This window comes from Chiloscyllium plagiosum, unplaced genomic scaffold (assembly GCF_037043375.1).
Source record: "Chiloscyllium plagiosum isolate Xiang-an unplaced genomic scaffold, Cpla_swu_hap1 HiC_scaffold_14, whole genome shotgun sequence".
NCBI lineage: Eukaryota > Metazoa > Chordata > Chondrichthyes > Orectolobiformes > Hemiscylliidae > Chiloscyllium > Chiloscyllium plagiosum.
This window is the reverse complement of record NW_028270152.1, coordinates 67,691,339-67,705,968: the sequence shown is the minus strand read 5'-3', so window position 1 is coordinate 67,705,968 and position 14,630 is coordinate 67,691,339. Positions and strand designations below refer to the sequence as shown.

At 45.1% G+C, this 14,630-nt stretch overlaps 1 protein-coding gene across 2 annotated transcripts in view; it reads right to left on the bottom strand.

Annotated features, from left to right (window-relative positions):
* Window positions 1–2,361: 2,361 nt before the first annotated feature.
* Window positions 2,362–14,630, bottom strand: part of rad18 (RAD18 E3 ubiquitin protein ligase) — a 287,902-nt gene continuing 275,633 nt past the window's right edge. For both annotated transcript variants that reach the window (XM_087994505.1, XM_087994506.1), the window contains one exon: window positions 2,362–2,575. In XM_087994505.1, coding sequence (XP_087850631.1) covers window positions 2,488–2,575 — 88 coding nt within the window. In that variant the 3' untranslated portion in view covers window positions 2,362–2,487. The remainder of the gene's footprint in view (window positions 2,576–14,630) is intronic.

Here is a 14,630-nt window from a genome sequence, read left to right as displayed (position 1 = left end):
AGTGACCAATGGATTAACCCGGCATTTGGTGTTTCCAATGCATCATAAAAGCTAACTCTTCTCCATATTTAAGTAATGAAACCACAACTTATAATTTAGTATGGTTATGGATGGAAGGAAGGAATAATCTCCTGAGCTGTGTGAAAATCAAGCAACATTGTCACGAAAATGCCTGGCACAAGATACAACCATTCCTATATGCTTGAGTCAGATTCCGCTGAACAGCTGATGCTCGTTTCATTCCCATTAAAAACAATACTCAACTATATCTGCTGTGAGGCTTCACGCAATGAGAACTTCACAAAATCACAGAAATGGGACCTCAGCTTATCAAACAATTAGAATTTTTTTTTTGGGGGGGGGGGGGGGGAGGAAAGAGTGGGCACACCCAGTTTTTTAGAAGCTCCTCAAAATGTATAATCCAAGATTGGAATTCATTAAGAAAATATGAAAATACTGACAGAACTGCTGCCCTACAGGGCTGAACTGTGACTTATTTGTCTATCTTTATGTTCTGAAGACAGGCTTAAGCTGGGAACTGCATACTGAGTGAAAGAAGCTTGGCTTAAGGGTCTCTGACTCCTTGTTGCTGTATAAAAAGAAATCTTTTACTAACCCAATGATCTGAAAATGTATTGCTGGAAAAGTGCAGCAGGTCAGGCAGCATCCAAGGAGCAGGACAATCAACGTTTCGGGCATGAGCCCTTCTTCAGGAATGAGGAAAGTGTGCCAAGCAAACTAAGATAAAAGGTAGGGAGGAGGGACTTGGGGGAGGGGCGTTGGAAATGCGATAGGTGGAAGGAGGTCAAGGTGAGGGTGATAGGCCGGAGTGAGGGTGGGGGTGGGGTCGGAGAGGTCAGGAAGAAGACTGCAGGTCAGGAAGGTGGTGCTGAGTTCGAGGGTTGGGACTGAGACAAGGTGGGGGGGGGGGGGGGGGGGGGGAAGAAATGAGGAAACTGGAGAAATCTGAGTTCATCCCTTGTGGTTGGAGGGTTCCTAGGCAGAAGATGAGGTGCTCTTCCCCCAGTCCCTCCTCCCTACCTTTTACCTTAGCCTGCTTGGCACACTTTCCTCATTCCTGAAGAAGAGCTCATGCCCGGAACGTCGATTCTCCTGCTCCTTGGATGCTGCCTGACCTGCTGTGCTTTTCCAGCAACACATTTTCAGCTCTGATCTCCAGCATATGCAGTCCTCACTTTCTCCTAACCCAATGATCTGTTGAGCAGTGAATGGAGACAACAAAATAAAAAAACCCTCGTAAAATGTTAATGGCTGATGTGATCAAATCAGCAATCATCTACAATGCTATGAGTAATTGTAAGTGTAAAAGTGTATTTACAAACATGGATTAAGTTTACTATACTGTACGTGTGTATATTTTTTTTTACGAGATGTTACTTAAACATGCGTTGTAACACAAACTCCTAGTTGCTCATTTATTTTGGCCTCATTCTCCACATATCTCCAAGCTGCACTCATTCAAATTATGGCTTCTGGCTAAAATTGTCTGGTCACAATCCAAAATGTAACCTACGTGGAATAAACAGATACTTTGGAAAGTCAAACAAGTGGCTATAGTGAGGCCTAAACTGTTGATTCACTTTGAAAGCACGAGTTCACAAAAAAATAAGCAGCTGTGGCTTCGTCCTACCACTTGTTTAAATAAATTCCCTGCCAATCGTACACTTTTGATATTTTCTTTTCTTCTCCTGGTCCAGTTTTGTCTTGAAGGCATTGGCTTGTGTCAGGTTTGTAAGTCAATAGGATCAGCATCGTTCCTGCGCCTCACTAAAGTATGGCAAAGTGGTCTTTTTAAATCTGCCGGGTGGGCCGGAAATCTGACACATTTCCCGGCCTACTGTACGCAATGAGTGCATTCAGGGGAGGAGAACTCAACCGATTTCAACCTTCCTTAATTCCAGGAACGGTCTTGCTACTGTGGAGACCGTAAGAAAAACAAAAATGGATAGAGAAGAGGCGGGGCAGCAACAGTACACAAACTCTGAACAGCCTGTGCAAAAAGATGGATCCTACCCACAAACTGTGCCTTATGCATATCAATAATTAGTGAGCAATGGACAGCTTGATACAAAGAAACAGGCAGTTAGCTTTATGCATTATTCTTGGTTACTACTTCATTGAAACATTCCTTTTCACTGCAGACGTTTCGCAATCCAGGTCCCAATTCCAATCATGCCAATTGTAGTCCACGCTTTTGCACATTTATGTTAAAATTGCAGGTAAATTGCAATTGTTCCACCTTCAGTGAAACAGTCTGGCATATGCACTTTAAATGTATTCCTCAATCCTCCTACAATCTTCAAAACTAAACTCTGGAGGTTATTTATATAACACGTGGTCCAAAGTGCTGAATCTTTATTTTAGAATATTTTGAATACTCTGGTTAAAAATATGCTTTTTCTTTGCATTTGATCGAGAGTTCCAGTTTCTCATTGGAAACTCAGGTCACACTTCGGGATGGAATGCTCACTTCCGTGACCGTTTATTTTCAGATCTCATTCTCCTGGGCACGCCTCTCATTTTCCTTTTCTGTGTCTTGTTGTTTGACAATTCCCTGCAAAAGAAGTAACACAAAAAGGAAAATCAAATTAAAGGCAGCCGCATCGTTTCGCGCTTTTGCAAACAAACGAGTTGGCTGTTGAAGCAGAGGCACTGAAAGGCCTTGCTCAAAATGTTTCACTTCTGTAGGAAGTGACAGACTTCAGTGATGCTGCCACAGCCTCCTAATTACATGCCCTTCCTATCTCTGAAACTGTCACCACAGAGAAAGACACTGCCCCAGATTTAGAACCAATCTCTTCTGAAGAAAAGTCAGACTGAATTTGAAATGTTAACTTTGCTTGTCTCTCCGCTGCTGCTGACAAACCTGCCAGCTTTCTCCAGCACTTCATTTGTTTTAATTTCAGATTTACAGCCTCTGAAGTGTTTTGCTTTTATTTTAGTGTTCAGTAGACAGTAAGTTAAACTGGAAATGAAGCGCACATTCAATATTATTACAAAAATGACAAGGTGCGATAAAGAACACTTTACGATCGCAGCATGTACAAGATTGATGTGGATTACTCAGCAGGCAACAGTCAGTGCATTTGTCACCTGTGTTGCCCTTCTATTAGATGGAACCCTGTCTAGATTAGATTTTTAGATTAGATTAGATTAGATTAGATTAGATTAGATTAGATTACATTAGTGTGGAAACAGGCCCTTCGGCCCAACAAGTCCACACCGACCCGCCGAAGCGAAGCCCACCCATACCCCTACATTTACCACTTACCTAACACTACGGGCAATTTAGCATGGCCAATTCACCTGACCCTGCACATCTTTTGGACTGTGGGAGGAAACCGGAGCACCCGGAGGAAACCCACGCAGACACGGGGAGAACGTGCAAACTCCACACAGCCAGTCGCCTGAGGCAGGAATTGAACCCGGGTCTCAGGCGCTGTGAGGCAGCAGTGCTAACCACTGTGCCACCGTGCCGCCCACACGTCTATGTCTCAGTCAACTCAATCCCTCTGCCACAACGCGCAGCCCTCCAATCCCTCTGCTCCAATCCCAACCTCACCATCAAGCCAGTGGATAAAGGGGGCGCAGTGGTAGTCTGGCGCACTGACCTCTACACCGCTGAAGCCAAATGTCAACTCGAGGACACCTCTTCCTACTGCCCCCTCGACCATGACCCCACTCCCCATCACCAAACCATCATCTCCCAGACCATACAGAACCTCATCACCTCAGGAGATCTCCCACCCATAGCTTCCAACCTCATAGTCCGGGAACCCCGCACTGCCCGGTTCTACCTCCTTCCCAAGATCCACAAGCCTGACCACCCTGGCCGACCCATTGTCTCAGCATGCTCCTGCCCCACTGAACTCATCTCTACCTACCGCGACACTGTCCTATCCCCCCTAGTCCAGGAACTCCCCACATACGTTTGAGACACCACCCACGCCCTTCACCTCCTCCAAGACTTCCGTTTCCCCGGCCCCCAACGCCTCATCTTCACCATGGATATCCAATCCCTCTACACCTCCATCCGCCATGACCAGGGCCTCCAAGACCTCAGTTTTTTCCTCTCCAGACGTCCCCAACAGTACCTTCCATCGACACTCTCATTCGTTTGGCCGAACTGGTCCTCACCCTTAACAATTTCTCCTTTGAATCCTCCCACTTCCTCCAGACCAAAGGAGTAGCCATGGGCACACGTATGGGCCCCAGCTATGCCTGTCTCTTTGTTGGCTACGTCGAGCAGTTGATCTTCCGTAATTACACCAACACCACTCCCCACCTCTTCCTCCGCTACATTGATGACTGCATTGGCGCCACCTCGTGCTCCCGCGAGGAGGTTGAGCAATTCATCAACTTCACCAACACATTCCACCCTGACCTTAAATTTACCTGGACCATCTCTGACACCTCCCTCCCCTTCCTGGACCTCTCCATCTCCATTAATGACGACCGACTTGTCACTGACATTTTTTACAAACCCACCGACTCCCACAGCTACCTGGATTACATCTCTTCCCACCCGACCTTTTGCAAAAATGCCATCCCGTATTCCCAATTCCTCCGCCTCCGCCGGATCTGCTCCCAGGAGGACCAGTTCCACTACAGAACACACCAGATGGTCTCCTTCTTTAGAGACCGCAATTTCCCTTCCCACGTGGCTAAAGATGCCCTCCAACGCATCTCGTCCACATCCCGCACCTCCGCCCTCAGACCCCACCCCTCCAACCGTAACAAGGACAGAACGCCCCTGGTGCTCACCTTCCACCCTACCAACCTTCAAATATACCAAATCATCCGCCGACATTTCCGCCATCTCCAAACAGACCCCACCACCAGGGATATATTTCCTTCCCCACCCCTTTCCGCCTTCCGCAAAGACCGTTCCCTCCGTGACTACCTGGTCGGGTCCACGCCCCCCTACAGCCCACCCTCCCATCCTGGCACTTTCCCCTGCCACCGCAGGAACTGTAAAACCTGCGCCCACACCTCCTCCCTCACCTCCATCCAAGGCCCTAAAGGAGCCTTCCACATCCATCAAAGTTTTACTTGCACATCCACTAATATCATTTATTGTATCCGTTGCTCCCGATGCGGTCTTCTCTACATTGGGGAGACTGGGCGCCTCCTAGCAGAGCGCTTTAGGGAACATCTCTGAGACACCCGCACCAATAAACCACACCGCCCTGTGGCCCAACATTTCAATTCCCCCTCCCACTCTGCCGAGGACATGGAGGTCCTGGGCCTCCTTCACCGCCGCTCCCTCACCACCAGACGCCTGGAGGAAGAACGCCTCATCTTCCGCCTCGGAACACTTAAACCCCAGGGCATCAATGTGGACTTCAACAGTTTCCTCATTTCCCCTTCCCCCACCTCACCCTAGTTCCAAACTTCCAGCTCAGCACTGTCCCCATGACTTGTCCGGACTTGTCCTACCTGCCTATCTCCTTTTCCACCAATCCACTCCACCCTCTCCTCCCTGACCTATCACCTTCATCCCCTCCCCCACTCACCCATTGTACTCTATGCTACTTTCTCCCCACCCCCACCAGCTTACCTCTCCACGCTCCAGGCTCACTGCCTTTATTCCTGATGAAGGGCTTTTGCCCGAAACGTTGATTTCGAAGCTCCTTGGATGCTGCCTGAACTGCTGTGCTCTTCCAGCACCACTAATCCAGAATCTGGTTTCCAGCATCTGCAGTCATTGTTTTTACCTCGTTGATTTTAACCCTACTGCGAATCCTCTTGCAAGGATGCCTGCCTTGAAGAAGCTTTCCTCCTCTCTCTATAAGAATCTCAGGGAGTCCCTCTCCCACTGCAACTCCTAGGCTTGGATGATCTCAGGCGATACGAAATGCACAAATGTCCAGTCAGGGTAATCTTCATGGGACAGAACAACTAGGTTATCAACACTAGTGGGGTTTACAACATATATTCTACAAAGAACAGCTTAAACCTTAAATGTACCATAGCTATAATCCAATTGGGGAAAGCATAGAGTCATAGAGATGTACAGCATGGAATCAGACCCTTTGGTCCAACCTGTCCATGCTGACCAGATATCCCAACCTAATCTAGTCCCACCTGCCAGCATTCGGCTCATATCCCTCCAAACCCTTCCTATTCATATACCCATCCAAATGTTGTGGTTGTTCGCCGAGCTGGGAATTTGTGTTGCAGATATTTCGTCCCCTGTCTAGGTGACATCCTCAGTGCTTGGGAGCCACCTGTGAAGTGCTTCTGTGATCTTTCCTCCGGCATTTGTAGTGGTTTGTCTCTGCCGCTTCCGGTTGTCAGTTCCAGCTGTCTGCTGCAGTGGCCGGTATATTGGGTCCACGTCAATGTGCTTATTGATTGAATCTGTGGATGAGTGCCATGCCTCTAGGAATTCCCTGGCTGTTCTCTGTTTGGCTTGTCCTATAATAGTAGTGTTATCCCAGTCGAACTCATGTTGCTCGTCATCTGCGTGTGTGGCTACTAAGGATAGCTGGTCATGTCGTTTCGTGGCTAGTTGGTGCTCATGGATGCGGATCGTTAGCTGTTTTCCTGTTTGTCCTATGTAGTGTTTGGTGCAGTTCTTGCACGGGATTTTGTACACTACATTGGTTTTGCTCATGCTGGGTATCGGGTCCTTCGTCCTGGTGAGTTGTTGTCTGAGAGTGGCTGTTGGTTTGTGTGCTGTTATGAGTCCTAGTGGTCGCAGTAGTCTGGCTGTCAGTTCAGAAATGTTTTTGATGTATGGTAGTGTGGCTAGTCCTTTGGGTTGTGGCATGTCCTCATTCCGTTGTCTTTCCCTTAGGCATCTGTTGATGAAATTGTGGGGGTGTCCGTTTTTGGCGAATACATTATATAGGTGTTCTTCTTCCTCCTTTTGCAGTTCTGGTGTACTGCAGTGTGTTGTGGCTCTTTTGAATAGTGTCTTGATGCAACTTCTTTTATGTGTGTTGGGGTGGTTGCTTTCGTAATTTAGGACTTGGTCTGTGTGTGTGGCTTTCCTGTATACCTTTGTGGTGAATTCTCCGTTCGGTGTTCTCTGTACCATCACGTCTAGGAATGGGAGTTGGTTGTCCTTTCCTTCCTCTCTAGTGAATCGGATTCCTGTGAGTGTGGTGTTGATGATCCGGTGTGTGTTCTCTATTTCTGTGTTTTTAATGATTACAAAGGTGTCATCTACATATCTGACCCAGAGTTTGGGTTGAATTTGTGGTAAGACTGTTTGTTCTAACCTTTGCATTACCGCTTCTGCTATGAGTCCAGAGATAGGTGAGCCCATGGGTGTGCCGTTGATTTGTTCATATATTTGGTTGTTGAATGTGAAGTGTGTTGTGAGGCACAGGTCCAGTAGTTTGAATATGCCATCTTTGTTGACAGGTTCACCGTCTTGTTGTCTGTTCTGTATGTCCAGCAGGTTGGCTATTGTTCCTCTGGCTAGGGTTTTGTCAATAGAGGTGAACAGTACCGTTACATCGAATGAGACTATAGTTTTTTCCTTGTCAATGTGTATATTTCTGATGATGTCCAAGAATTCCTGTGTTGACTGTATAGAGTGTCTGGATCCGCTGATCAGGTGTTTCAGTTTCTGCTGTAGTTCTTTAGCCAGTTTGTGTGATGGTGTCCCTGGTAGTGATACTATGGGTCTGAGTGGGATGTCTGGTTTATGCGCTTTAGGTAGTCCATAGAATCTGGGGGTGTTGTTGCTTTCAGGTTTCATTCTCTGTCGGTCAAACCCATCCAAATGCCTCTTAAATGTTGCAATTCTACCAGCCACCACCACTTCCTCTGGCAGCTCATGTTATACATGTACCACCCTCTGAGTTAAACCGTTGCCCCTTAGGTCTCTTTTATAGCTTTCCCCTCTTACCCTAAACCGGTGTCCTCTAGTTCTGGACTCCCCACTCCAGGGAAAATACTTTGTCTATTTATCCTATCCATGCCCCTCATGATTTTATAAACCTGTATAAGGTCACCCCTCAACCTCCGACACTCCAGGGAAAACAGCCCTAGCTTATTCAATCTCTCCCATAGCTCAAATCCTCCAACCCTGGTCTCAGAGCAGAATGAGTAACAGGCGGATGGATTAAGAGTTGGTCCATGTCAAGGCATCCCATGGCATGACTCTCCACAGCATGTCACATGAATGTGCTCTCATGGGAGTGGAGAAAGTAACATGTTGTAGCTCAGGGGCTGGATCATATCACATGCAAAGTAGCATGCAGTCCACTGTACCTTCAATTTACAGTATTAGCTCCAGCTGTTGCAACGGTCACTAAAAGTCAACTAAAGTACAGTACTACCATTCTGTAAGCTCAACATCACAATGGGGTACGCAATAGTGGCAACCAGTCCTGGCTGCTTATCTTGATCTGGCTTACTTCATAACATATCTGAACTCGATGTCTGAAGGTTGTGAACCGAGACTCAGCCTATGGCTAGTATTTCTACTTGGACACAGCAAGCATGACACCATTATGGGTGTCATTTTCGAGATAAGGTTGAGATCCTTTCTGCTTAAATTGGTCACTGCTCAACTCCACTAATTTAAGAATAGGAAATGGCCTGAATAACACTTCTCTTTGATCCCCTTTCTCCAGACCCAAAAACAGTTCAAACAGTCACTCACCTTATCGGTGTTAGTTGGATGTTGCCTGGACTAGAAAAACCAGCACAATTCCCTACTATAATATCCTTTGAACTTCAACTGAATGAAGTGTGTGATGTGCTTTGAGACAATCAAGCATAATAAGCCACTGTATGAACGCAAAAGATGCTACCCAATGATATTAACCCTAGCATCACAGAACCAGACGTTGTCAGTAAACATGCCTGTGACAAACCTAACACTTGTCCTGCATGAAATCAAGACGCTCTTCGTGATCCACCTTTTTTTGAAGATTATGAATTGCGCAGGTTAAGATGTGAAAGTGATGATTCCAGTTTGCATTGGAACAAGTCAATAATTAGGAAAATTATTTCCCAGCTGCTTACTGAGTTGACATGGTCTTATCCGAGATGATCAGGCATGAATATCCTCTATGGTTACTTATCAAAGGTTCACTGAATGCTGCATTAGAAATCAGAGCTGTTCTTCTCTCAGACTAATTTGCACAAGGAGTCTTGCCCTCACCTAGATATTGGTTTACTCCATCCGAATTTGCCCAGGGATAGCGGATATATTCTCTCCTCCTAACCTGACTCCGTTAGCTCAGGATTCATCATCTGGGCTGCACACTCTACATCACAGTACTCAACAGAAATCCAGGACCCTGAACAATGGAAGATGTACCATCTATCAAACAACACTGAAGGAGCATGGCCCCTTCCAATGTGCTGGAATTGAATGATGGGATGCAGGTGTGTGTCACTTTCTGCTAGGAATGTTTGCCGAAACTGCTTCATTGTTTATTTAAATCACAGCAGAACTGCCTGTGTCTGTATGTGTGAGTGAGTGTGTTTGTGTACGTGTGCAAGATACATTTATTCTGCTGAATCTTTCTCATTCCATTACAGTTAAGTGAACCTATGAAAGCTCTGTGAAGGGAGCTCAACCTCTGTATATTTGTACACAACAGAAGCTAGCTGAGGAGAGTTATGAAAAAGTCACTCCCTCTGTTAGCAGCTTATGTTGTAAATTATAGAAACTGGCTCTTCCCAACTTCTTCTACAACTTGTTTGCTTTTAATCACTTTCCTTTACAGATTATAAAATCTCACAGGGTGACAGCTATTAATCTTTGAGTACCTTAAGACAAAGTGAGCTCTGTGTGACCCTATTTAATATTACCTTACCAAATGTAATATATATTAGGGCTTTTTTTTTGGAGGAGATCAAGATTCATTCTTTCCTTTCCTATTCAATGCTGGCACTCAGTATGTAATAACACATTCCATTATTTTACTGTATTGTTATGCTAAATATGAGAAATTTCCAGGTGAGCCCATTTATATAAGCAGCAATTATGAGTTCACAGGACACCCATCTCAGCTGTTTTGAATAGCAATATTATCACAATTACAACTTATCAATTGACTGCTCTTGATATCAAGGCAGAGAATTGGATGCAGAGACTGGTGGGGTGGAGGATGAGGACAAGGAGACCCCATCTTTATTACATTTGGGGCCTGGGGTGAGAGGAGAGGTTTGGAGCAGTGATGCAGGGAATGGAGGTGGTGCAGTGGACGCAGCAGGCCACACCCTCTACCTGTGTTCACCTATCACTATCCGACCACTCTGTCCCTCTCCCCACCCCCCATCATATGTAGCTTTCCTCGTCTCCATTCCCAGACCTGAAGGAGGGTTATACCCAAAATGCTGACTTCTCCACCTCCTAATGCTGCTTTGCTTGTTGTGTTCTTCCAGCCTCCTGCTTGTCTACTTGATATCAAGGTAGCAATTTACTGAATATGGCACCAAGGAGTGTGAGCACAAATGAAATAAATGGCAATCGTGAGGAAAGCTTACCCCATTGGTTGGAACCTTGCCTAGCGAGATGGTTGTGGTTTCTGGGATAAAACATCTCAGTTGTAGGACATTACTGCAGGGATTTTAAGGCAGGTATCCTGGGCACAACTGATTAATCTACTTCATCAATGACACTCCCTCCATTATAATGTCAGAAGTGGGGACATCCGCTGATGATTGTGAAACGTTCAGCACTAGTCGTGACCCTTCAGATACTGAAGTAGTCCACGTCCATTTTCAGAAAGACTACATCTAGGCTTGGGCTGATATTGGCAAGTTTGTGTCACAGAAGAGCCAGGCAATGACCATTTCCAAAAAGAGAGAATCTAACTGTCTCTCTTGACATTCTATGGCAGTCCCATTGCTGAATGTCCCCCATCAACATTCTGGGCATTAATACTGACCAGCACTGAACTGGACCAGACATATAAATACTGTGGCTACAAGAGGAGGTCAAACCAAGAATTTCATGGTTAGTAACTCACCACCAGACTTGTCAATGTTTGTCCACAATCTACAAGGCTGTGATCAAGCGACTACAGGCCCAAAACTGGAAATTCTAAATTGATCCACAACTGGATCTGACAGGAACATTGGCCATTCTAAGTTAAGCAGCAGTCAGCAGCCATTGGCTGCAGAGAACAGTGGGAACCAAAGTCAGAAAGGTCACAAAGGTTCAGGGTAACCAGTTACAACCAGCCCAAGGGTTGTATACTGGAGAAGTATTGATCAGACTTTGACTTCCAGCCAGTGCCTGAAGCACTTTACACCTCCCTGGTATGGCAGCAATGAAGGGTGTGTACTCGACCCCATTGGATGTTTTCAAACCCACTCCTGATCCCATTGGCCAAAGGTCACAGAACGTTCTGGTAGGTTAGGTACAAGGGGGAAGTACAAACATACACCTGGAAGCCATTTTCTCAGTGAAGACCTGCAGCAAGACTTGTGACAAAAGACCGGGCAGCAACCCAAGAAGACAGAGAAGATTTGCCCTGCGCTTGGATAAAATGTTTTTAATACAAAAAAACTGGTCGAAGTTTCCAAAGCATGGACAGCAAGCCTCAATCCAGGAGTGTGACGGATTGCTTTCCACTTGACTGGAGAAGCGCAGCTCCAACTAAATTCAACACCATTGGAGCAAAGCAGCCCATTTGACTGGGACCCAATCTACCACTTCAACATTCACACCCTCCATCACAATGCACAGTGGCAATAGTGTGTAACATCTGCAAGATGCATTGCAGCAACTCACCAGGTCTCCTTCGATGGCACTCACCAAACCTGCAACCTCCACATATAGAGGGAGGAGGGCTTCAGATGGATGGGGACACCACCACCTTCAAATTATCCTCCTATTAAGACACACCCCATCTTGGCATGGATCTATATTGTAGTTCCTATACTGTCAATGGGTCACAGTCATGGAACCTCTGCACTAACAGCATTGTCAGTGTCCTTACACCACACAGACTGCATTGGCTCAAGAAGGCAGCTGCCCACCAGCTTCCCAATGGCAATTAGCGAAGGACGCTATGTACTGAGCCAGGCAATGACACCCACATCCTACAAAAGAAATATAAAATCAGCATAGTAGTTTTGCATTTTGCTGCCTTTACATTGCTAAGGACAATGGAAATACAAACCTTACGTTTACACAGCAGACTTCATAGTGGGTTCTGAACATTTCAAAATCGACCTGTTACATCTCTGAGGTTTGCTGCTGTTAGTGAACCTGGCACCCATGAGGCAGAACAATCTCTGAGCTCATCTTTGAAGTGTGCCATGGGATCCATCCAAACGGACCAAATGTTTTGGCTAATCAAAAGTTAACTGTTCACTTTTGCGATGTAGAGGAAACAGCAACAAATTTATTCACAGCAAGACTAAATTATCGGCTTTACTTAAATTGGTTGAGGGATAATATTGGCCAGGAACTGAGGAGATTTTGCTGCTCAGCAGAATAGAATCACACAATTTTCTCCTGTGAGAGTTGGGGTGTAACATAAAAGAAGCTTTTACATGTGCCTCTCTCGGTAAGCTGAATTTGAAATTAAAGTAAGATTTGGAGAGTGTAGGTCTGAGGATGAGAACAAGCTGGATAATTGCGATAAATACAAGAAAGATTGTTGTCCATGGTGGACATGTGGCCAAAAGAACGCAAGTTTCAGTCCTAATTGTGAGCTGTATCATGTTTTAATGGATGATTTTTTTTAACCATAAGACCTTCCAAAATTTCTCACCATATATTAGCTAACTCGCCGCATTAACTAGTTACCTAATACCGCTCATCTGATTCTACAACTCTTAAGTTGTAGAGATGTTTCCAATAACCGTTATTGATTTGGACAGATCTGCATTTGTTCACTATAACAGAACAATTACCACATCTGTGGTCGATGATTCAATCAGCTAATATGGGATCCTTTCATTTAATGTAATAAAGTATGTTAATAACAATGTGTAATTGCAAATGTCTGGCAGCAACGACCAACCCCAGCTCACAGGACTGCAATGGAGAATTCAGGTAGTAGTTACCAGACAGCAGGGACAGATTAGGCTTTAACATGAACCGGAAAGTTTCTACAACTCAATACTACAGGATTCCAGGCATGAGGAAATTTGTTTATAAGCTTAGGTTGGAGAGATTGCTTCAAGGAAAATCGAGACACTAAAGGGAGAAAGGAATTTAAAACAATGAATAGATTTATCAGGATGTTGCCAGAGCTGGAGAATTTTGGTTACGAAGAGAGACTGGTTGTTTTCCTTAGAGTAGAGGAGATTGAGAGGGGTCATGACTAAAATGTATAAGTTTATTATACATTTTACTGTGTAATCTCTACAGTAGGTATAGACAGACAGGCATGGATAGGGAGTCCAGGAATTAACTTTTCCCTGATGGTTGAGTAATCAATAACCAGGGGGCATAGATTTAAGGTCAGGAGTATGAGGTTTAGAGGTGGGAGGAAAAACATTTTCACCCAGAGGGAAATGGGAATCTTGGACTCATTGCTTGTAAGTGGTAGAGGCAGAAACCTTCATACCAGTTAAGAAGTATTTAGATGTGCACTTGCAATTACAAGGCATACAAGGCTTCAAACCAAGTGCTGGAAAATGTGATTGGAATAATTGGTTGGTTGTTTTTGACTGGCGAAAACACAATGAGCCTTTTTCTGTGTTGTAGATCTCTAGGACTTTAAAAGCATAACCAGAAAAAAAATACTAAGAAAACACGTTAACATGGCTCCAGGAGATGTGGAAATGCTTCCAAGTGTCTTCAAAGAAGTGGCTACACAGGTAGATCATGGATAGATTCTGGAAAGGTCCTAGCATATTGCAAAATGATAACTGTAACATTCTTGATCAAGAATGGGAAAGGGAAACCATGTTGCAGAAATTTGTAAAGAGTTCTTTGAGGATGTAATCAGTAAGGTTAATTAAAAGGACCTGGTAGATGCAGTGTGTCTGGACTTCCAAAAGGCATTCAATAAGTTGGGAAGTAAATAATACTAGACAAGATAAGCATTCAATATGTTGGGGAGTATACTAGCAAGGATAAAGAAGTGGCTAACTAACAAAAAACAGAGTCTGGATAAACAGGTAATTTGAAGGTTAGCAAATTGCAACTGGAGGGGTACCATAGCAATTGGTGTGGGGGCCTCAAGTATTTACTATCTATATTAACGATTTGGATGAAAGGGTTGTGTGTATTCTTAGCTGAGAAACCAACACGTGAGAACACAAGGTGTCTGCGAAGGAGCGCAGGCTATGAGCAAAGATTCGGCAAATGGACTATAATGGGGAAGTATTGTAAGGTTGTCCACTTTGCTGGGAGGGGTAGCGAGCCATATTTCTGTGGAGTTGTGGAGATTCTGTTGACCTTTAAAAATAGCAGATGGGACTAGATCTGCAGTTCCTGTCCCCATTCTTGGCTGGAAAAGGGTACAGGCAGAAAACTGGGATCCTGTATTGCCAGTTGAAAATGTGTTGCTGGAAAAGCGCAGCAGGTCAGGCAGCATCCAAGGAACAGGAGAATCGACGTTTCGGGCATAGGCCCTTCTTCAGGATTGCCAATCTAGGCCAGCTCAAGTACTGGTGAAGGGGAGGAGAATGGCAGATTTTGTACTCACTCACAATCTTTGCCATGTTAA